This window comes from Syngnathus leptorhynchus, chromosome 7 (assembly GCF_054491065.1).
Source record: "Syngnathus leptorhynchus isolate UIUO chromosome 7, UIUO_Slep, whole genome shotgun sequence".
Lineage (NCBI taxonomy): Eukaryota > Metazoa > Chordata > Actinopteri > Syngnathiformes > Syngnathidae > Syngnathus > Syngnathus leptorhynchus.
Window position 1 is genome coordinate 7,579,639 of NC_141201.1, and position 25,483 is coordinate 7,605,121.

A 25,483-nucleotide genomic window follows, 5' to 3' on the forward strand; every position below is an offset into this window, starting at 1 on the left:
ATACAAAAGAAATTTAATTTTATAATTATAGCTATTATTATGATTATAATTTTAAAACATGACTGTATTATTAATACAAGTACATAACTCGAATATGTGTCAAAGAGAGATGTCATTATTATCAGTCGTAAGACCATAATGCATATCTTGCACACATAATATATATATATAACATAATAGAGATCTACTCATATAGCGGCGAGAATTTTTTTCCTTTTTCCTGAACAAATATACCGAAAGAACTCTTGTTGAAAGTGAATTTGATAACCTCTTGATCCCTCAATTACATAAAACACTTAAAGCCAAGAATTATGCAAAAGTTGACCAAGAGACGTTTGATATAAGTATATGTTTACGTGTAGTACATACCAGCACATACATACATAGGACACTGTGGCTGTGCGCATTAACACACCTCAATGTTCCCCGTTCTTAGTACCCTCTCCACAGGAAAGCTGAAAATGTAATTTAGGAATGTGTCGGGCTTTCGGGACTGGGGATCCAAAGCTGCAGATCAATGACCAAAGGCAGAGGTGTGTCCATGCAGGGGCACGCCTCTCGGATTAGAAACCATGATCCTTCCTGATCCACAGTGAGCTGTCAAATATTGCTGGAAGCGGAAGAGGAAAGCCACAATCCTTCACAGGCACACACTATGTAGAGCAGAGGGGCGAAGAGCAGAAAAAAAAAACGCTCGTGGATGAGAGTCAAGAAAATAAAAAGCAGTTGAAAATATAACAGTTATATATAGATGTACTCAAGAAGCAGCATAAATGTGTTAGATGGAGGAAGTGCGTGTAAGGAAGACGAGACAATGATGAATGGACTTCTGTCTAGTTGGCCTGATAAATGGCTGGAGATGTGAAAGGTGAAGTGGGGGGTTATGGGTATTGATGGTGATTGCTCTCTGAACAAGCCTGCTGTAGTTGGGTCATGACCTGTGGTGACCGTGGACGGTATTACTGTCATTGCCGCTACCTCTACCTCGTAGCACATCCTCCAGATTATCCCAAGTATTCTGATATTAATATTAGCAGGGTAATTGAATCGTCTTATTTTAGTCCATAACAGAAAAAGCTATGTACTGTAAATCAAGATGTTTCAATTAAAACAAAAGGGAAATAGCAAAGGATGGGCGTGTTTGTTGTTTTGGTTCTGACAAGTGACTTGATATTTTCCTTGCGGGTTGCTTAGAAAGAAACACATAATAGTACAAAGATGCTTTTAGAAGCTGCGGAAAGTCTTTGAACTGTGGAGTGCAATCTGATAATGTAGACCGCATATTTTAGAAGATGAACACAGATGACTTATGTGGTACATCACTGATTGGTATACTTACCCTTTGTGTTTCTCACATTAAAACTAAAGGCTAACATATTTTAGCCCATGAGTAATACGCAATAAGTAACTCAGTATAAGCACTAGCTGTTAACCTTTCTACGTTTCAAGGACAGGTTCAATTAATCAGAAGTTTGTGTGGGAAAGAATAGTTAAACATGATATGCATGATCAGCAAACATTGGATTGCACACATTGAACACCAACCTTTGTATAGTTGGCGGGGTGGGGGTCATCAGGATAAGTCAAAGTTTAAAGCCATGACAGTGAACAGTCGTTTGGGTGGTAAACCTTTGAGGAACTAATGCTCCAGGATGGATTTAATATAAAATGGGCACATACTGTATATACCGTAAGGATGTGACTACGTGGAGACGCATACGTCACAGAGCCACAGTGGCTCATGGATACACACCCTAAACCAGACGCATGTGCACAATGGAAGTTGTTTTGAGTGCCCAGACAGGCTGTCGTCTGTGAGCTCCACATAGATTATTTAAACAAATAGCTTAAAAATACACATTTTTAACTGTAACTTCCCACAAAACTCCCACCCAAAAGAATAAGAAAAAATATAATGATGTTTTCTGCTTAGCGAGGACTGGATGTAGGATATAGGGCAAAGGATGGACGGGCATCCACATTTGACATTCAGATCATGTTATGTATGACATACACACTGGAAAGGCATTTAATAATCATGTGCAGTTTGTTCTTATGTACAGGTCAATAATGCTGTCATATGATTTATAATGTGTTAAAATGCTAATGGAACATGTCAAAGGTTTGGACACAAAAGGTACATTATATCCAAACTTTGAACTGGTACTGTATGTGGACACATATTGAACCTAAGCAAATGCCTATGACAGTAAATATAACAGCAATGACGTTTTTAACCCTTTCTTATTTTGCAAAGGCAATTAAAAAAAAGGAAGGTTTAACTAATTAACAGATTGATTAGGCTTCAATTTTATTTCCTCAGTTAATGTCAATGGTATCTTTTGATGTGAACAAGTTGACAAGTTGTGTCATTTATTTGGGGGTGCCTATTTAATCATCTCATCTCTTATTATACTGAATAAAAATACATTTTATACAAAATTATAGTAAAAATGCTTTAATTACTGTTGTTTTAATGACCTTATCATAGATTAGCTTTTGGTGTTTTAAATACATTTTTGGGGGGGTTTCGTCCTGTATGCTCTAAAGAAGAAAAGTCAAACAGTTTTTTGGGAGATGTAGTCTACTTTATTACTCTTAGTGATATTTTTTGTTGTTTCATCTTGGCCTTTCCAAGTACTTCACATCTAAAAACTAAAATTCTCAACTAGACTAAATTGAAGTAGTAATTTTGGAAAAAATAAAAAGGAACAAACCCACTCTCAAAATTAACTAAAAGTGACTGAATTTCAAAAACAAAAGTAGAAAAAATCAACAATGGAAATTGCAAAACTAATTTAACCCTATCCATATATGAGAATTGTATTTGTGGGTTGCAGTGATTTGTTATGTTTTTTTGTGCTGCAGCTCAACATGTGGCTCACATTTGTTTATAGAACTGGTTACGAGGCCCCCTTTGAGAGTGGCTTCCTATCACTTCCTCTTGCTGTTACCTATTCTTAGTGTGTGTTTGTGTGTGTTCTCACACATCCTCCCTTTTCCTGCCCCATTCTCCTTGACATGCTGTGAGTTGAGCAGTTTGGCTGTCTCCATTGTTTAGTGTTCTGTCCCTCTGCGTGTGTGTGTGTTTGTGTGTGTCTAAGCACAACCACATTTGCATACTCATCTACCTCCCACCTCTCTGTTTTGTTTGTTTATGATAAATTAAGATGCAGCTCTTTTCATTGTAAACAATGGCAGGACAGTATTTAGCTCTACCGCCTAATCAAACACACATGAACATGTGCACAAGACTTCCATTCCCCTGAGTTCCTGCTATAGATAAATTACGTTTTTGTATACATTTCTGTATCCTTCACTGGCCTTGTTGAGTTTGCTGTAGATGACTTGCGCACACTCTGATAATTAGAATTATCAGATGAAGCTGAAAAGATACATCAGATATGCTCCATCGCATCATAATGTGAAGGTGTGTAGACAGTTTGTTTCAATGGCCCTATCTTTGCCTTGAATTATAGGCTATAACACACCCGCAGTTAACATTGCAGTTCATAAAATGTCCTTTTGTTGGTGTGGTGGCTTAAGTAACACTACAGAAAGTCTGGGATGGGTGTGAATGTGAAATCAACAAATGATGCTTTTGTTTCCTAGTTCTGTATCTCCCCTAACATGGATACTCTCTTCTTTAACTATGGCTCTCCGCATTTCTCACATTTACCTCCTGTGCCCCATGCCTCAGATTTGAAGGTGTGGTCACTCACATAATCAAAAGCGGAAGGGTGGAATACTTGGGATTTTTCTGATAAGACTATTGTCCTTATTTTATTTCGTAGCGTATAGTAGTTATGGGGAACTCGAGGAGGAAGTTAAGGTCTACGTGTCCATATGAAGGTGGAGCGCTTGGTACACAGGAAGTATTGGGAACAATATCAATTCTATTCCAGCTTTATGCAATCCAAAGAATAAAAACTGAGTTGGCTCCGTATTGCATTTGTGATGAAATGTTTTGGAAAGGGATAAAAAAACATTCTAAAAGTCAGAATGTCGTATCATAAAGTGCATTGCATCATAGTGAATTTGAATACAATACAGAATATGCTGCTGTTATTAAGATTTTTCTAAAATGAGGGTTTACATTTGTTTGCAAATTTTATTCATACATAGGGTTCGGAAATTTGCATTTAAGCAGACATTTTAATCAGGGTCGTTGGTGGCACTTGGGTGATAAATGGGTCCTGGTGCAAACACTTATAAATCATTTGATTAGAAAAAAAAAAAAATCCTGGCAACCTATTGCACCTCCTGGCGCTAGCTAACATCAGCACAACTTTGGCAATTACCAACAGAACATTATTGTTAACCTTTCTGTCTGTTGTTGTTGGCCTTCATTAGCGCGGGTATTAATATCATCCACGTTAATGAGTCATTAATTTTAAATCTTATAAGATATGAGACATTTTTAGCCGGCAGGTCAAGGTTAAGACGTGCGTAGAAAGTATCATCAATCACAATGATCAGATTCGGTGACCGTGTGTCCCTCATTCATCACACTGATAGGTTTCGCCGGCCGTGTGGCTGCAAGTCTCCGTCAGGACCGGAGGCGATTAATAACCCCTTGTGACAGAATTAATGAGTTAACCTGCTCCACTCTCCTGCTGTTCCTGTGACAGATGCTAACACTCAGCAGCTAGTCAACTCACTAATCCCCACTACCAACCAGTGGCTCAGGTTGGTGGGTGTGATCATTGTATGTCATCCATCTATGTCAAAAGAGACAGCACATCGCTCTAAGATTTAGTATGGTTTGGTAAACCCAGACAAAGAATTGCCGCCAGAGGATAAACAAAACACAACAGGACTCTCACTTGCCATCCACCTGTAGAAAAACGAAGAGTCACAAACACAAAGAGGAATATGGCATATAGTCATCTTGAATAGAGAGTGGTGGCTTCTCAAAAGCAGAGGCTCTTCTTGCCCTCGGGCCCTGAAAACCAATCGCCCCGATTTTTTTTTTCTTTTTGAAAGAGCAGCTTTGTGTGAAGAGGCTTCTGACTACCCTTCTGAAGAGTCCTTGCAGTCTGTTATGACTAAAACAGCGAGCAGGTTTTCATCACCCAAAAGAAGATGAATCACAGTTCCGAAAAAAGAAAGACAACTCTGCAGTTTTATCTTGATTTTTTTTTTTTTATCATTAGAGAGGCAATTGCTGTGTTTTGCCTATCCAGGTTATATAGTGCTGTGTGCTGGCTGTTATATTCCTGAGTCCAATTGTTGCCAAGGTTTTCTCTCAAACTCTCAATACCTGGTGTGTTGAGTACTTTGTTGTGTAGGCTGGAGAAAGGTTTACCTATACTTTGCATGCAGGTCACTCATCGTGGGCTTCCATGGGTGAGTGTGTAGGTTGATGTTTTATTTGGCACGCATCACCGTTCAGAGCCTGCTGTGTAGGATGGTGCCACACAGGGAAACTTAGCTGGGTTATTGTCTTGCTATCCATATCTCTTTCTTTGTTTTTCTTGTCCATACACCATTGTCATAAAATTTTTCTTCTCGTCATGCAGCGCAACTAATTACCAGCAAACGCACCCCCAATCGCATGAACAAAACTACTCATTACATACCACAAAGCATGGGCTCCTTTCTTCCGAATGTGCTTTATTTTACAAACAACTGGGATGTGGATGTGGTGGGAGGAAGCCTGACAAAAGAGAAAAGATGAGGAGTGAAAAGGATTCTAGGAAAGAAAGGGGGAAGAATGTGATGTCCCACACTATGTGGGGATTCCATCTTCTGCCTTAAGAGAATCGCGTAAGTCACCAGTCTTTTGTCCCTCTTTGATCTCTTAGCTTAGGGATTTGGCACCTGACAAACCATCTCTATCTAAAAGGAATCCTGCAGAGCGGAAGCCCAAAAGAGGGAAAAATATATTGAGAAAGTTAGACAATGAGTGGAGCAATAAAATGTGTTTTTGATTTTGGAAGACGTCTATTAGAGAGAATAGTCTATTTGGTAAGGTTACATAAAAAAAAAAAAAATAAAAATAAAAAAAAATAAAACATGAAAAAAACAATCATTCACACTCTCACAAACACACACACACATCGCAAGATTGTTGTTGTGTATGGGTTTGCCACGTTGGCCTGGACAGTAATAAATCCATCGGCTCTTAAGGGAGATTCTCCTCTAGGGCCAAGGTTTTTAGACCACCCACTGCTGCGGTTTTCTTTCCTCAGATACGCTCCCTTTCCTAATAGGAAGCAAATTCCCCAGCTTTACTTAGACATCAACCTTTCTCCTCTACACGATTCCTTTCTGTAGGGCAGCCACTGCTGTAAACAAACCCGCATATGTTGACGTCACATTTTTAAACATATTTTTAAATATCCAGGATTTAGAAACCACAGAAAAGTGATGCCAAACCATGACTGATGGCAAACAGATTTGGATGGTTCATAAAGTTGAATATATTATACTAGAGCGATACTGGTACATTTAGGTTTTGGAATTAAATCAAATAGTACTCTTAGTACGTAGTCTAATAAGAAAACTGTGACGCTGAAGATGTATAGCATTTGATAAATTGTGCACTTGGAAAATTTCACATGATGTAGAAGTAGCATATTACTTTGATAAATATTTGATATAATGATTATGTAAGGGAAAATAAAGGGGTAGGGGTAAGTTTATACTTCTTCCTACTCCTTTTTAAACGTGTATATGTGGTTTTTCCTTTCTAGTAATTACGAGTTAATTACTGTGTAACTTTCTCGTGTCGACATCACTGATGCTTTGCTTCTATGGTACTGTATGTTAGGGGTGTATTTTTTTTTTTTTATCCCTACAAGTGAAACCACTTATCCTAACAGTATGCTTTTCCTTTCATTTTATACATGTTCAAAATAAATACAAAACAAAGTATTCATAAAAAAAATAAATAAAAACAGGCGGGGACTTAACGATCCTCTGAATAACTGAAGAGAAAAATCTGCAAAACTCATCAACCATGCACAGTTTGGGGTATACTCCCCTAAAACTGTGTCTCTTTAAGAGGCTCAGACCTGAAGGCTGTGAAGCATGCAGCTCAATTAACTCTTTCTACAGCTTTTAGCTGAGGGGGACCATTTCAAACAGCTGGGTGAACGGACTCTCAACTCAAAACATTTTTCTGGTCAGCGCACATGTACAAACTCTTAAAGCAGCTATGGCCTTTGTCACCTGAAGCGGTCACAACCCCTGAAACAACCCACCAATCCAAAGTGTCGTTCTAGTGTTGGAGCCCGGGCGTAAAGATAGATAGATAACATAAAGCAACCCCTGCCTAATCTCTCCTCTTTGTTGCAACTGTGAAAAAAGAAATATAGGCTTCATGCACCCCTGCAGGCCACAATCAAAGAGGCCCTTAGTTTAGCGTTAAGATTTACTCCAGATGAACTGAGTGGGAGTGGGCAAAGAATGGCTCAGCAGGTAGCAGCTAGCCCAGCTCACCATGCTGCGCTAATCCAGCAGCTGAAGAGGAGACGCCGCCCAATAGAGACTTTATTATGGCTTTAAAAGAGGGATTTCCCACAATTTTACTGGGTTGGTGGATCTCCTCTGCTATTTGTGTTCACTAGGATGTCAGTGGGTTGATGGAATGTGTGTTAAAAGTATATTGGATGAGGAGAGACTCAATTTCCGAGGGAGTATAAAGTCGAAAAGTGACGATTTGTTTGTACATATGTAGTGCTTTTTGGGGAGCCACTACGTGTGGAGCAATTTGGTTTCTTGTGTCTGGTAAGGCACATGTATGTATATAAACATTATCGAGGGTTGGGACAAGTGCTAAAGAAGAACTTATTTCAATTTGGTGTAGACCCTGATGCAGATTTGGGGCAGCGGTGGCTCAGTCTGTAAATACTCGGCTTTATGACTACAAGACCACAAGTCGAATTTCACTGCGGGTGAAAAGAAATTGCGATTAAGAGCTGGAGGGATCCTAGTCAACAAACCATCCAAAGTACACTCATTGAGCAGTTGACCAAAATCCAAACCAGTAATCTTCTCTCAATACCTTCCGTTGCACATGGCAGCCTTCTGGATCGACAGGTTATTTGGTCCAATCGTTGTTGTTACCGTCTGTGTTGCACCTTTCAGAGAATTGGTCCTTTGTCCACTTACTCTGGTGCAGTACTCGGGGTGAAATATAACCTCGATGGCCTCCCCCGACCTCTATAGAAACTAAAAGACGGTGGAGAAACTCCTTGAAAGAAGAGCCCCCCCAATCAAAATGTCACTGAAGAGAAAGGGGAGCACTGTTGCCAAAAGGAGTGTTAGGGTGGCGAACCATTTCACATGGAGTTGTGTGTGTGTGTGTGTGTGTGTGTGTGTGTGTGTGTGTGTGTGTGTGTGTGTGTGTGTGTGTGTGTGTGTGTGTGCGTGAATGTGTGTGAGCATGTGTTACCATACACCATATGATGTCAAGTTATAGCAACTGTTGCTTCACAGATCACAGCAATTTTCTTTTTAAAAATGGAATCCTCACTTTGCCGTCTTTCATCAAAAGTCATGCTTGCATAGCTCATCTTGCTAGTGAACTGTATCAACCCTTTTTGAGAATCCTTCCTCCTCTTCGAGGTAAAACCACAGCATAGCATCAATCACACCTTACCGTAAACATTCTGTTCTTTCCTTTTTAGCCTGTAAGATTGGTTACTACCGTGCCCTGGCGACTGATGGCGTCTGTTCCAAATGTCCGCTCCATAGCTACTCTGTCAGAGAGGGCTCCACATCCTGCGTCTGCGACAAGGGATACTTCCGCTCTGAAACCGACCCGGCCTCAATGCCCTGCACCCGTAAGTACATACTGCATGCAGTTCAAAGTTTTATATGTCAATATAAGCCACAAAGCAAGTGCAGTGGCTATAAAGCTACGCACACATACTGCTTCTGCTACAGTAATAAATGATTCTATGCAATGTTAACCCGAGCTCGCCATATTTCTAAAGGCTGGCGCGGGCTGTTTTCGAAGATGTATTTTGACTTCAAGTTGTACTTAGTGATCGGTCACAGTACTTGACATCCAAACCGGGTACAAACTGATACATTCCAGATTCATTTTTCCACAGGCACTGCAAAACAGGAGATGAGCGTGAGAGCGTAAGACAAAATAGAGAGCAAAGTAATATAGATTCCTTTTTGTTCCTCTTTCGGTCTTCATTTTTCTTGATCCAGCAGCATGAGTCAGTTATTCTATTATTCCATGCCAAACTCACAATGATTGGTGTAACAAATTCCACTGAGAATCATGCATTCTCCTGATACTCCTTTCTTTCGAGACTTCTCCCCCTCTGAGTCATGGTACTTGGAGTTCGTATTGGTAGAAATGTACACTAAGAAAAAGTATCAACCCACAAAAGAAAAAGGCCCTTTCCCTTGCTGGACAGGAAATCACAGCAATTTTGCTTCCATATGACAGATGTTTATGTCTGACTGAGTATGTGTCATAAAGCAATTCCTACCAACCAAAACATCTGTTAAGTTGCTTTGCTCATGGCTGGCTCACCATTAGGCCCGAATGACCTGTCAAGTTCCTGTGGATTCATCAGTCAGCTCAACAGTTTATTGGATCAGACAAGAGGCAGATTCCTAGACTCTCTGAGCTGAAACAATCCCAAATGGTTAAATGATTGCCTTAGCGTTTGATAAATATGCAATCAAGCGCTGCTTAAAATATAAGATTTTTTTGCAATGAAGCAGTGTGTTTGTAATAGCCTGATTTGAAGTTTTTAATAACCAAATTAATTATTTGCATAACAGAGAACATAATAGCCCCAAATTATTCATACTCTTATTTCTTGTATTTTTTCTCATTTAAAAATGTATTTAATTGTATCCCAATGTAGTTAAATAAAATGGTCAGTCCTCCAAAGCCCATTTTGTGGCATCACTTAGATGAAGTTGCTGGCTGACTTGGTCCCCATTGTCCTGTTAGTCAGTGTGGCATTCAACTGTGGCTGCTGCAAGCAACAGCTGCCATAGCTCATTACTTGGCTGCTTTTATTGGACCGTGCATCGCAATCTTCTGCGTTCCAAACTGCAGCCGACCTTTGGCCCCCACTTCGTCAGCCGCTCAACATTTGATCTTTGAACCATCCATCCACCGTTTGTCGTCTGCTTTATTCCTTCAGCATTTTGTTTTTGCTTCTCAGTCCGATGTGTAATTATGGCTGTCACTCACATTACCCTCAACATCCCACAATTTGGTGTCTTCCTCTCAACACTCACTCAAAAACATTTGAGGTATTTTTCTTTCTTTCTGGTGTTTAAATGGGGATGGAAAAATCATTGGGCTAATGGTCTGTCATCACAAAATGGTAACTCTAAATCAGTGGTTCTTAACCTTGTTGGAGGTACCGAAGCCCACCAGTCTCATGTGCGCATTCACTGAACCCCTCTTTAGTAAAAAATAAAAAAAGTTTTTTTCAAGCCATAGATATGTTTTTTTTTCCACTGGTGCACAAAATGAGGCGTGCATGAACATCACCTTGTTCAAAGAACAAAACCAACACAATGCATGAACTCACAACAAATTACATATGTACTTGCAAATCAGTGTGACTTCTGCTGTTGCTTTTGAGAGATGAGTTCTGATATGCGTCATCACAAATTTATAAGATAAGTCATGTGTGTCCAGACCTCCACAGCGGAGGCCCTGAGACCGACTCACACTCAGGTTAAGAACCACTACTCTCAATAAATTGATGCTTTTTTTCAGGCTTTGTGCGTTCAAACATCCATCACTGCATTCCTGATGGTTTTAAACAAATTTTTCAAGGCATGTACAATTGTGCAAGGACACAAATTCATAGTTTCTCTGTTATTGCTGCTTTTTTTTTTTTTGTCAATGAAAAGATTGTTTCTTGACATCCATGAGAAATGAAACCTCAATAATGTTTCATTTTTGTATCTTTCATCTTTCCAAAAACAAGATCAGGTTACTTTTGCAAATTCCTCAAGTAGGTAGAGTCAAATGAACTGTGCAGCTTAGCCAGGACAGACCACATAATGTTCCGAGTAGAGTATGCAGTTGCAGCAATGCTTATATATACAGTACACACTTCCATAAAACTACACATACACTCAATGCATAGCAGTAATGAAGGCCATAGACGGACACTCCTGGGACTTGGTTACTTCGCTGCCTGCTGGTTACAATGAGGGGGTGTTCAAATTTGGGGTTTCTTCTGGCCCTTGATGTGTTTCTCAGATTTTCCCAGTTTTCTTAGTGGTGGTTTGGCTTTGAGGAAAGAAGATGGAATGGGGAAGCCCCAAGGGGAGCATTGAATATATCCCAGATGGATTGCAGTTGTGGAGTTTGATGCTCAGGCCAATTTTGCCCTCTCTCCACTTTGGACCTGCACAACACTCAGCTAAGAAATGCTGATAGGAAGAGACAGGAGGGAAAAAAGGTAGACAACGAAAAGAGGTGGGGGCATGTGAAGGGAGACGTTTAAGAGTAAAAATGAGAAAGACAGATGAAGCATGGGCTGACAGGAAAGAAAGAACTAATGCTTGAAGCAAATTGCATGCCCATAAACGGATGAAACGGTGGGGAGGGGGAAGCTTTCACTTCAACTTTATTTTGGCCAAACTTTTGATCGTGTGACTATGTATGAAGGCCTTATTGACTGGATGTTGGTCCCCAAACTCCATTCCTTCACTACACACGCTCTTGGGATTAATTAAAAAGTGTCACTCACAGTCAACAGCTCTCCGACTCTCCCTTGCTCCCATTGGTGCATTCTCGGAGAGCGACAGGTGTAGCTAAAGTTGCTTGAAATAGCATTGAGAAGCAGTGACGTGTGAAGTAAGAAACCCTACACATCTGTCCCCTTGTAAAGTTAGACACTTATAATGCTCAATTTAGACCACAGCAGTATTAAAGCAGAATTAATATTCTTTGGCAGAGCACTTAAAAACAGATGGATAGTGAAATTACAGCACATTGTTAAATATAGAATTGGACAGGGAGTTTAGTTGAGCCTAACAAGTTGACACAGGCTCTATTATAATCACAGTTGGATGTAGGCACCTTAATTTAGAAACTCCATCTATAACTCTTACTAATGAAAAGTGGGTGTGGAAGAGAAAATATGAGGGAGTTGTGTGGGGGCAGTGCTTATTATCATTTTTAAATGAGATTTGTAATATATGTTGATGTTGTTGCTGGAAGGCTGAAAGTAAGACCATCTACTCAGTAGGATTTTCACTCATGCCATTCATTTCTGCCGCTTTCCTCGAGTCATGGTCGGATCATACAAGTCTGAAATGAATACTTTTTGAATGAGCTGTCAATTATTTTGTCGATTAATCGGATCATTTTAATTCCCATCCCTTTTATTAAGAAATAGGACATGATTTCAAATTAATAGTTCAGACAACATTAGTAATTATAATTCAGTTACTGGTTTGATCCAGAATATTTATTGCTTAAAGGTTGAAGTTCTAAGCATTTGGGCACCATTTAATTGAAAATTATATCTAAGTGATTAAATTATTATCAAAAACTTATGGTTAATTAATTAATTGAATAATCATTGCTTAGTAATCAATTTCCAAAGCCTACTCAACATATCCCTTCCTTCTACATCTGGTCAACTTTCCAAAGTTTTGAGTGCAAATACATATACTGTCCACAGATTTTGCCAAATGCACTATTGGTGAACTTGCTCTTCTTAATTCGGCAATATTTGTCCACACATAGTACCCCCCCCCCCCCCAGGCATTTATAGCCTCCGTCGCACTATGTCTCAGTGACATATTTCAGTGTCATTGTGCTACTCTAAAAATAACACTGGTAATTAATTTCCTTTGCAAATGATTAGTCAGCCAACTGACTAGATTTCATATTTCAGCGTGCATCGATCCCCCCCAGCGCGCACGCCAGCGCTTCATTAGTCAGAGGGAGATGGAGAGAGGGCAGGGAGAGTTAAGTCAATTACTGAATCTTATGTTTGAAAGCAACACACAGAAAAACACATTCATTAAAGTGGAGCTGACATGTAAATTGAAATTGATGATGAGGGGAGGCTGTGTCACATCTGCATTGCCGCTTGCATAAACATAAAAGCACAGTTTGTAGACTCAAGATCAAAGCAGTTGTGGTGGTGGTAGGATAAGGAGGGGTGCTTGAGAATGAGGTCCAACACAAACATCATCTGCAGTTATTGTTGGCAGCCATAAAGGCAATCTGTTAGATACCAACTGGTATTTTACTGTCTGCCGCTGATTCGACACTTGAAAAAAAAAAATATTTCGGTTGATTGAATTTCAGTTAAGATGTACGGGCGAAATTGGAACCTCCCATGCTTTGATAGACAGGGCATTACAAAGATATTCAAGAAGCTTCAGATCTTGATTTAAAGGACAAGCCAATTTAATGTCTAATATACAGTCACTCATGATATTAAGTGTGACAGCTCTGTGATTTATACTGTGATTAAAATGTGCCATTGGAATTCATTAAAGGTGTATCGATATTATTAGTTATGCAAAACCCGAAAGACCTGTGATATCATAGAACATCGATTTTTTTTTTGGAATGAATCAAATAATAGCGCATTCATTTTTTGAAGCGGAATTTGTAATATCGGTCTATTCAGATTGTGCTGCTGTACCCGCATCATAAATAAGCAAGCTGATTTATTATGAAAGAGTGTTTCCCCAGCTGTTAGCAACAACCAATTTGTTGTAAAGATATACCATAATGCCTTCTTCTCTACTTCAACAGCGACCGCAGGAACATTTTGCTGTAACTCGGTACCTGCTTAGCATTTACCCCAACATATTTTTTCTAACCACCAACTTTCTCTCTAGGGCCTCCGACAGCACCGCTCCACCTCATTTCCAATGTGAACGAGACTTCTGTCAACCTGGAGTGGAGTGCGCCAAGGAACTCAGGAGGACGACAGGATCTGACCTACAACATAGTGTGTAAACGCTGCGGGCCTGATGGGCGACGCTGTCAACCCTGCGGCAACGCCATCCACTTTAGCCCCCAGCAGCTGAGTCTGAAGGGAACCAGGGTGTCCATCAACGAACTGCAGGCCCACACTAACTACACCTTCGAGGTGTGGGCGGTAAATGGCGTCTCGCCACAAAGCCCCGGGCCAGAACAGGCAGTGTCTGTGACCGTCACCACCAACCAGGCCGGTAAGCTAATCAGACATGGGTTGATTGAGTTTGTGGGAGGAGAATGTCTTTGAAAAGCCTGAGGGAAGTGTTCAAGTCCAACATTACTATTAATGGAAGTAAGACGATGCCTCAGCCTGCTGTTTTTGGACAATATCAGCAAATAACTGAGAAAATACATTTGTTTGAACACATTTGACACATTACAGGAGGGATCAAATCTGAACATTTTATACTATGCCCATATGTGATGATTCTGCTTTTTGGTGGCTATAATCATCTGCAATACAAAACAACATGATTAAAGATGGGAATGATTTGGGTGAGAGCTGGAGGATGTGTCGGATGATGGATTCCTTTCAGCGTGAAATTATTTTCTGCAATATTCCTTCTTGAATTTTGCATAATTATGCATATGAAGCCCCGGATAGTGCAAGCGGCAAGGTGCTATATTTAGAGCTGCAGCTAATGGATTAGATGAGTTGTGTTGATCCACTTAAGGCGTCCTTACAAATGCTTTTGAGAAATTGTTTGTGTAATTAAAGCACAATACGTCCAACAATGCACCATCTCTTGAGCTCAAGAGCGGCCCTTTAAGCTCAGGGATGCATTCAGAGCCACTGCTGGTTTTGTCATTAAGCCATTTTGTGACTTGGTTGTTGTGCAAATGGATTTTATAGCCCTGGTGCTTTCTCGTCATCCCTCCTTGCTCTCCATCACTTAAAGCTGATCATTACTTTGGTCTCGTTTACTGTTCCGCTCTTGGGTGGCAAGCTAAGTGCCCCTTTTGTGTCACTTTTTATCACTAATTTCCATCCCAGGGAAAAGTGAATGTCTTGGATGCAGTTTGGACTAGCAATTTGAGGACACAGTGGCTTGATTTATCAGCTGGGGTCAGGAAAATAGAGATGAATGGTTGTGCTGCCTGTGGGAGAGCTGAGAGCACTGCCAGACAGCCTTGTGTAGGATCTGTAATGGAGTGCACCTCTGAGTCAAGGCCGAGGGTTTACACTGGTGGGACAGGGTGGCCGCACTGGTGCGCAACTACGCAAAACAATCTAAAAAAACGTGCACTCTCTCACACTTGGAATGGGACTGAAGCATACAAAGTGAGGTCTGTCTGATTTAAGTAGCCTCCAAGTTTTATGATACAGATGTTGCCTTTGGCTTGTCACTAGTGCATGTTTCCCAACTGTTCCATAGGATTAGTCAGAAGGCACTTGTAGCTGTGTAGTGTGTGTGCGGATGTGAAAAACGAGATACAGTTAGGAGACCATCAGCATTTGCCCCTCAAACAATGTTGCCTATGTGCCCATGTCTCCTTTAGTATGTGTGCCTTTGCCTGTGCCTGTGTGTGTGTTAAAGAGGATATCTCCAGAATGATTGGATTTCTTTCCGCTAATGCTCACTAGAGGCTTTGGAATCTCTGGTTTCAGCCTCTGGTAATACAGCTCGTCATCTGCGGCTGTCCCTTTCCCCGTGCTGCCTCCCTTCATCCAGACACGGTGGATTACTCATTTATTATGATAGATTTATTAGGATTTATAACTGCCGGGGAAAAGACGGCCCAGCCTCCGCTGCCTCCCCATTAAAGTTCGAATTTCAGTCACGAAGGAAAAGGTGAGGGGGGCAGATTAGATTGAAGGAACACTCATGGTTTTCTGTCTACAAAGAAAATGAATGGAGGTTTACAGAGAGCCACGCCAAAGGAAAATTAACACATTAGCACTGTTGATTGCGTGTGCATGAATCTGTAACTGGATGTGTGAGTCTTTGCCTGGATGTGAACAAACCCAGAGGCATAAATCAGTGGGGGTGTAACCCCATCACCCGGACTGCAAGAGGAGTGAAAGGGTGATGGAGGCTTTGCTTGTTGGGGGAATAAGCTTTGAACTGACCCCTGGCTGTAAAAGGAGGTGTCCCCCCCCCCTTCATGGGATCAAACATTTTGCGTGTGTGTGAGTGCATTGTAACAAAAACAGAAAAAAAAAACATTCAAAATGGAGGTGTTTATGTCTTGATAATAAACTCTTGGCAGTTTTAGGTGACAAAACGTGAATCAGAGCATGAGAAAGTATCTGCGTGGGGGGCTTGGCTTGTCTGTCAGTGAACATGTGTGTGAGTGAGTTTCCATCTCACTGGCAAAACGGACATGTGCAAATGTGTTTGGGGAGATGGAAGCACCCGTTACATTGGGTGGGAAAGGATCATGTAAGCAGAAGCCATTTTCTTGACACTGTGAAATACAGCTCCCTCCCCAGCTTTTTTTTTTTTCCCTTGGTGACAGCAAAACTGAGGGACTCCAATCTGGCAGCGGGGATTCAATCTGGCAACCACATGTGCTCCCCAGCATCTCTTTCTCTCTCTCTCTCTCTCTCTCTTTTTTTTTTTTTTTAACTGTAATCAACTGCATATTTGCGCAACAGCATGCGCCAACCACATATAGAATCCTCTACGCTGTACAAAATGATTAACATGATTGCAAAGTCAAACCCTCAACAAACTGTATTTTATGTGGAGGAAAAATCATGACAAATGCAAACCCAATGCAAATATTCCCTGTAATGTATCATAGGTGTCACGTCCCAAATTATTGCCTCAAGAGAAGTTTCTTGATTTACGAGAGGTGTGTTTTGGTTATATGGTTGAGAACTAGTTCAAATGTATTCATATATTGACTATATGACTTCAATATGTCATAAAAGACAAGTCACTTATTTCTTGTCAGGGCTGTTTGGAACCTTGCAGTCTCACGTGGGGAATTCTCAGGAGGGACCACTCAAAAGTCTACTCATCTTCATCCTCACATTAGTTGAAGGAGAAATAAAAATGCAACAAGAGATGCAGAACACAATTAAATTGCAATATCTGTCATCTTTGGAGAAAAGATGGATGTGTGGATTACTTGAGTGGAATGAAGGTCAGTTTTGTAGGTGGAGTGTCCTCGACCAGTCCCGCGGGAGGCTTCAAATTGGCTCTCCCCGGCTGGGTAAGATTGATCGAGGGATACAAATGGCCGCCATCTAATTGTTTAACAGAGATGCAACACATTAGGCCGACACAACCTTGGGTTAATCCGTTTACCAAGAGACGTCTGCAATCCCAAACCTCTTCATCTCCATCTCAGCTCCCACCAGTCCCTCTGAAAATGCCCCCTCCTGCTTTTGCGTCGCCCCCTGAAATTCAATCTGTGGCTGGTGCTTGAATTCCAAGCCTGTTTGAACTCAATCCGCTGCTAAAAGCAGGGTTTTATTCGCGTAAGCTTAAATACTCAGTTCCCTGGAGCCCCCGGTCAATGTGATGAGAATGTATATCATGTCATAGATAATCCAATCGTGATCGCTGGATGATAAACCCCTCATTAATCACTCCACTGTAATGTTTAAAAAGACAGACTGTCTGAAATTAGGACGGTTACAATGTCGCTGAGAGGCACAGGTCCAAAAAAGTATTCTATATAAACCTTTAAGGTCTAATAAGATGCTGCTTGGTTGGCAGAAATATCCAAATGTGCTTTACGTTGCTGGAGAATTGTTTTTAGTTCACTTCTATTTTCTAGTCTAGTTTTCAAAATATTTTTGAATACCAATGGGAAGAATCTGTATTTTCCTTTCTCGTGCTGGGTTTGTATACAAGCCAACTGCCATGTTTTTGTAAGAATGAGAAAATAAGAAATAAAATAAAAAAATCACCCTTACTTTTACCTCTAACTTGTTTAGCTCAGCAAAACGATGTATTTTCAAACTGTTTATTTTCGCCTCCCCTTTCAGAAAGAACTATTTTTGTTTTTAATTGTGCTGTAAAGATTATTTATAGCTCAAATCAACCAAGAATTAAAAATAAATCAAAACGCCAAACAATTTGAAATGATTTAGCTTCCTCTATTTTCTATACCACAACAAAAAAACACTTTGCATTTGAACATGCTTGTGTCAACTTTATTTTCCACTGCATGACCCAGTTTTAATATTGGCGCGCTCCCTGAAGATACAAGTTTGATTTGTGCGTCAAAGACATACCGAAGGGTGGGTTCAAGAGTGAGCCATTATCTGTGCTTTAACCTTCATGTGTTAAAGGCGCCCAAATGCAGATAGCTCTGTTACTTGAATTATGGCCTTATTATCAGCTGCTGCAGAAATGGCTCAGGATAAGATCGCTCTGTGGCGCTTTAATGAAAACCAATTGATTTGGTCCCTTGAAGACAAAAAAAAGGCAAAGAACTGAGCCAATTTTTTGTGCTTTTCCGGGGCGCACTTTGTAGCATCACAGGGTTTTCCCAAGGTGACCTGCAGATATGCGGAATATCAAGCTTTTTATTACTTTGCCACCTTGTCTGGGTGGCTGTCAGCTAAGGGAATATTGGATCTGTTGTATGCATTCCTACCATCAGCAATATATTATATTATTAATCTCGCCATGTGGTTTTATAGCATCTCTTTTTCAATAAAAGCCAAAAACCAAACTCAAGTGAACGTCTTGTGGTGTCAAGGATAAAAGCGCCGAAGATTTAAGAGGGCAAGAGAAACAGACTTATTGTCTCCAAGGCTGCAGCATGAAAGACAAGTTGAAAACAGCAGCTTCAAATTGCTTTTTCTCTTGCACAGCTCCCTCCCCGGTAACATCTGTCCAAGCCAAGAACATCACAAGACACACCATCTCGCTGGTGTGGCAACCTCCGCAACGAGCCAATGGGGTGATCCTCGAGTACGAGGTCAAGTACTACGAAAAGGTAAGTGGTTGAAACATTGGAAAATTGCCTGCTATTGTTTTTGAGTTGCTTTGACTGTCTTATTCCACTTTTCTTTGTGCAGGACCAAAATGAAAAAAGCTACAGGATCATAAAAACTTCATCGAGGAACGCAGACATCAAGGGTCTCACTCCCCTCACTTCTTATGTATTCCATGTGCGTGCACGCACAGCGGCCGGCTATGGTGAATGCAGCGGCCCCTTTGAGTTTATGACAAACTCGGGTGAGTTAAGCCACTATGTGCTCTTTTCAAGACCATGACATTTTTTTCACGGCTGAGCCCACCTTTGCAAAATCCAGCAATGATAGCATTTTTTACGAGTGACTTTTTCCGTGTGCCATTTATCAAAATAGCTGTTATGTGTAAAAGATAAATGATATCAGTGCTGCAGCACCTGACTCACAACTTGAGGGGTCACCATTATTCACGGTCCAATGAGTCTCAGTGGGTATACCAGTAAAGGTTCAACCTTTAGGAATATTTGAAGATTGATATCATTTTGACTCAAATGCTGTTGATTGTTGTGCTTGGATTTTCTTCTGCAGGCTTAAATGTGATAGACTAAGATGAGTGATAGTGCTTAGATGCACCACGCTCAGATGAAAGACAATTCCAGGTCCCAAAATTTTGAGTGATAGCAAATACTTCTGTGTTTGCAAGGTGAAATGTGTCTAGACAACATTTCAGTTGTCAGACTATATGTCAGTTATAGCGAATCGAGAGCTAATGATGCAAGAAAATTTGGAAGAACTGAAAGCCATATTATGGCGTGCATGGTTAGAATTGATGGAGGGACCAGGTGTCTTCTTTGTGATGCAAATCCAAACAGCGGCACATGATAATGACATGGTCAAGCACACAACCTAATGGGGTGTCCTTGTCTTTCAATGCGGGCCAACAGCAGTATACTTTATGGTGGAATCGTAAAACAAAGCGATGTGTGTGTGTTGTGTGTACGCGGGCGGGCGGGCATGCATTTGTATATAGAGAGTTTGTGAGATATCAAGAGGGTGCATGAGGGGTCAATGACTGACACAGAATGTATTGCTCTTTTTGATTCATTTTTTTTCATTCCTCCCTCTCAGTGCCAGCTCCTATAATCGGTGATGGGACAAACTCTACAGTGTTGCTGGTGTCTGTGGTCGGCAGCGTGGTGCTCCTCCTTCTCCTCATCAGCGCTTTTGTCATCAGTCGAAGGTGGGCCTTATCCCTCTTGCTCTTTTGTTCTCTGTCAGTCCGTTTCTCCTCGCTGATGAGCGATGTCTCGCTTAGCACCGGGAAAAGTAGCTGTCAAAAAGGCGAGTAGGAAAGCTATTGCCCCATGCTCAAGCGTGATGACTGATGACTCCCCACACCGGAGACATGATTGACAGCCACGACAGCTGAAGAGAGGCAATCAGCGACCCCTCGATCCCTGTCCTTTGCATCCATCCTCACTTCTCATCCCCTTTCCCACTATAATCTAGGCCACTGGTTATTGTCTCCTGCTGTGGCTTGCTTACTGGTGTGAAGAAAATGAGAACAAGGGAAACGCTTTAAGAAACTGCAGAAGAATGATAGCTGCGGACAATGAGACAAGCAAGAAATCAAAAATAGCAGGCAAAATTGAGACAGAGTCAGGCAGAGAGGCATCAGGTGGATTTGCGGTGACCCAATCTCAGGGTGTTACCCAGCAAGCAGGACAAAGCTCCTTCACACACATGGGATTACATGCAGATGGGGCTGCCTCACCTCAGAGCCCTGACCATGCTCTGTGTGCGTGTGTGTGTGTGTGTGTGTGTGTGTGTCTGAGTGAGTACAATTTTGTTGCCATATAACTATTAATAGGTTTTGAATTCATTAGAAATCTGTGTGCACATTACTTTCACTTGTTGATTGGTGTGCGAGCCCACCAAACCAAATGGTCATTTCCATCTGTGCATTTGTTTTGGGTCATAAATTAGATTTATTGTGTGTGCTGGCTTCCCATGTGATTGCATCTTTTACAACCAAGCAGGTGGTTGTCTTTGCCTCCTTTATACTGTATGCATGTGATGACCAGTGTCATTGTGTTGCTGCGGCCATGCGATGATTGTGGGAAGGGACTGTAATCACGTAGCTGTTAACCCTCATTACACAATTGCGGAGGAGGACAATGTCTCGCACATGTGATCACAGACATCAGCGCATCAATGTCATCCCCAGGGATTTTAACATATTGTTCCATAAATTTACATCTTGTATGCCCTTCTCAGTCTTTAATTTTAAGTTTCTGTTCAGTCCCATGAAGCAAAAAAAAGATTGTAAATGACAATAAATAATAATTTTCGGAAAACTGTTAAAGGAAACCCCATTTTAAGGATTTAATTTTGCCATTTGAATTGCTTTACTTTTTTTTTCATGACACACAACTGTCCTTGTGGTTTTATCTCTCCCTAGAAGGAGTAAGTACAGCAAAGCCAAGCAGGAATCTGATGAAGAAAAGCATTTACATCAAGGTACTTACAATATGTAGCTCTAAATTCTGTCATTCAAAAACCATGCACTAGAAATGGCGGTGTAGCCTACTGCATAATTAAAATAAAGATAAAATGAAGAGAGATTAGGAGACTAAAATGTTCATTTTCTATCGATTTAAGGAGTGAGAACATATGTTGATCCATTTACCTATGAGGACCCAAACCAAGCTGTACGTGAGTTTGCCAAAGAGATTGATGCCTCCTGTATCAAGATTGAGAAAGTCATTGGTGTAGGTAAGTAAAAAAATAAATAATTTTAAACAATTCTTATTTTGCCAGTTTCGTCACGTATTTATTTTTCTTGCCAAGATGTTCCTGAGAACGTGTTTTTGGATGGAATGATGTCATATTTGTTTTCATGCTAGTAATGCCTTTCTTCATGTTGAAAGTTTTTTCCCTTGACAATAACATTATGTCTGTCTTTGAGGATGAGATTAGAAGCTAAATATGTTGTACTAATTCTGTAGGTTAAGACAAAACATCCAATGACAAAACAATAAAGAGAAGAATCAATATCGATTTCTTGCCTCTTCCCGCACAACTGGCTGCATGGAAGCAGCAATAAGGGATTAGAGACCCCGATCAATGTTTAAAGAGGACTCCTTCCAACATACACATAAAAAAACAAACACCGGCGCCAGGGGGATGCACTGTAAATAGTACCATGTTTATTTCAGGGGAGTTTGGTGAGGTCTGCAGTGGCCGTTTGAAAATGCCCGGCAAGAGAGAGATCTGTGTGGCCATAAAGACGCTGAAGGCTGGATACACCGACCAGCAGAGGAGGGACTTCTTGGCTGAGGCCAGCATTATGGGTCAATTTGACCATCCCAACATCATCCACCTCGAGGGTGTCGTTACAAAATGTATGTGCTTATTTTTCTTTACTACTGCTGTCAGACATGAGTCATTAGTAAGCTTGACTTATATACAGATTTCCAATTATTGCCTACGCCCCAAACACGCAAACACATTGATTAAAATGTCCAGAACACAATATATTTATTACTCCAAAAAGGACATCCATATACATTTCCATCGCGCTACCCAACCCTCCCCGAGACCCACACCCACCACTTAAAAAAATGCAACAATAAATCATTCTAGCCTACATTGTGGGTGACATTGGTGGAAGGTTGATTCAGACAAATGTCTTTTTTAGGTAGTAGTAGTAGTAGTCCTATCTGGAAAGACTTTGCTTTGCCCAAATTCACATGGTTGTAAGAGCTGTAGACAATTCTATTAATTTAATCATCTAACCTAACTAGACTAATATGTGAGTTGATAGCAGGGTGTTCTGATTTTGTTTGAACCAAAACTACAAATGCTTTAGCATCCCAACGCTACGGGTATGTTTTGAGTATTTCACAGTCAGGCTGTCACCGGGTGGCCTTTTTCCAGATGGACGGGCTGCATTGTCTGTGGGAAGGGTAAGGGGAAATAGAGCAAGGTGGGCAAATGGTGAGGGGGTTGAGGGGGTGCTAATGGCCCAGGAACAGTCCCTGTAGTGCGGCACTGGGCTCATTAATCATGGTGTCAGCTCTAAATGTGTTTGGGGTTAGGGAGTGATACCCTATCCCTCCTCTATCTGCTGCTGCGTGGTCACAAAACACTGGTCACATCTCCCTCCCTCTGCCCTTGGTGTTATCTTCTTCATGCCCCCCTCCCCACCCCCAGCTTTGCTCCACCATTTACTCCTTGTCCTAATTCTGTTTGTTAGGACTGAGGCGCTTGCGTGTTTGGGTAAAACTCTTGTCAACATGTCTGTGCACTTTGTGTTCTATGTATGTGTTTGGGATGGCTGATAACTGAGGGCCAGCCTTAGCTTAGGTTAGATGGATGAAGGACCTTAATGTGTCATGACATAGCAGCAGCTTGGTCCTATCGCTGCTCGATAACACTGTCTCTGACCCTTTTACGCGCACAAGACAGATGCATGCACGGCCTAGAAAGACCTGAACGTGAACAGCAGCTCAGGCGGAATTACTTATCTCTTCCAACATGTATCACCTCTTATATGACCCCTCAGACCTCAACGAGAAGCCTTGAGAAAGGCATAGGAAACGCCCACAGATAGGCAGGCACAGGGAAAAGAAATTGGAGACAAGCCACGGAAGGTACAAATAGAGATGCAGAGAAAAAGACAGCCGGGCAGTTAGAAGGTGATGGATTAGAGGAGCGACAGAAGAAAACAACAGGAATGGCAACAAAAGAAAACAGAGAGGCCAAGAAAGCGAAGGATCCAGCGGCTGAAAATGACAAAGCGTTTGAGGGTTAGATGAGGAGACCAATGAGCCGTGCTGTGGTGATAGCCGCCAACATGAAAGGCTACTGAGCCTTAGCAAGAAGGGCATCTGATAACTAACTCTCCGCCTCCTTCTACTCTCCCTTTTGAGAGCTCAACTCAAGGTTTGGGCAAATGAGCCCTTCACACTAGAGTGTGTCGGTGGAATCTATTAAAAACCCATTATTTGAATTGTACTCCCCTCTCCATTTCAATAAAGTTAGAAGGAATTTTTAATGTGGCATGAACTTGTTGGCATGTCCAACAGAGCCAGTTAAGACATATTAATTATGAATACACCTCGATGGGCTTCTCAAATACATAATTTTTGAGAATCCTTTTACTAAGGACTGCCAGAGTACATTTGCATGCCTTCAGCCTTAAATCGAGTCACGATTAAAATGTCTAATCTACATAAAGCAAGCCTGTAAATTAAAAACAGATGAGTTATTAAAAGCTAGTCTTTGAGTTTGAGCGTGCCTCAGAGGAGCGTTTGCCTGTTGATTTCCCAATATTGTCTCTTTGTTGCCTGATACGGTTTCATTGGCAGGTGATAATCAGCCCTCTTTCGAGAGTCCTTGCCCAGGGTTCATTGCCAAAGGCGGCAGGGCGTATTCAGTAAACATGGAATTAGCATGCAAATAAGCCTTGAGGAATAGGGCGGGGCTGAAAAGGCGAGAGTTTAAGGTCGCAGGTCAGACACTCTTCAGACTGGATTGGGGAGCTGTCAATCACTGGCGCCTCGAGGGCAGAGGCGCTCAACAAAGGGAACAAAGATGGCTGACAGAGAGGGCCCCCGCGATCCCCCAAATTTAAATCCACTTCCTCTTTTGGGGGCATCGTCCGAGCACCCCGTGATTAATGGTGTGCCAGTCACGCAGCGGGTGGGGGGGTGAATGACAGCCTCTTGGCAAGGCGAGCAGCTTGCTATGCAGGGGAACGTCACCTTCCGGACCTCAGCTGCCAACAGATCAGCTCTTTGCTACTCTGAATATTCTTCAAGAACGCATTGGAGATGTTGTATTTCAAGCTCAAGCCTTAACTCAGCATTTGTCATTGCAGTCAGCCTTTAACTTCACCTTAGCGGTGCCACTTGGAACGGTTCTCTGGGGAATTTACTATAACACTTGTTATGAGTTGATGCCATGGCTGGTTAGGTATCTGCTTGCTGGGGATTGTGGGGAAAAAGCCATAATTAATTCTTTCTTCTCTTCATACCTTGCCTCCGCCTGCCTGCAAGCCCCCTCATCCACTGGGGAACAAAGACAGACAGAGACTCACAAGAGAACAGCCACGCTACCAGTCGCATGTTCCGCTCAGATAAAGGCACAGATGCTCCCCAAAGAGAAGCGTGGGTCAGATAGGTGAAAAAGGCCAAAGAGGAATGGGCGAGGTTATGGGGAAAAGGGGATGATACTGCGTATGTATGGAAAGGAGAAGGACATATGCAACACAGACGAGAATGACAGATGTGTCAAACGTTGGTGAGGAGAAAGGTCAAAGGGACAGTAAGGGGCATAAACAGTGCATCGAACAGACGCTGGCTGGCTGATTCCGTTGAGTTGTCGCATAATGTCGCTCATACTTGCATTAAGGCCAGAAGAGTGTGTAGTCATGTTTTGTTTCATAGAAGATCCTTTTGCATGTACTGCGAGAGAAAGAGGACGTCTGGGCAACCGTTACATTGAGCTAATTAAATCACTGCGTGACAGAGAGACTGAATCACACACACACATGCACGAACGCACACACGCACACACACAAACCAAAATTCCACTGGGAATCTGCTGGGCTGTCATATGCATCATTTCATCATCTCTCTCTT

The 25,483-nt window shown here is 41.5% G+C and overlaps 1 protein-coding gene across 1 annotated transcript in view; it reads left to right on the plus strand.

Annotated features, from left to right (window-relative positions):
- Positions 1–25,483, plus strand: part of LOC147054516 (ephrin type-A receptor 4-like) — a 42,511-nt gene that overhangs the window by 10,722 nt on the left and 6,306 nt on the right. The window contains exons 4-11 of the mRNA XM_085915886.1: positions 8,637–8,792; positions 13,816–14,151; positions 18,735–18,859; positions 18,942–19,101; positions 19,965–20,076; positions 21,298–21,356; positions 21,498–21,611; positions 22,055–22,240. Coding sequence (XP_085772012.1) covers positions 8,637–8,792; positions 13,816–14,151; positions 18,735–18,859; positions 18,942–19,101; positions 19,965–20,076; positions 21,298–21,356; positions 21,498–21,611; positions 22,055–22,240 — 1,248 coding nt within the window. The remainder of the gene's footprint in view (positions 1–8,636; positions 8,793–13,815; positions 14,152–18,734; positions 18,860–18,941; positions 19,102–19,964; positions 20,077–21,297; positions 21,357–21,497; positions 21,612–22,054; positions 22,241–25,483) is intronic.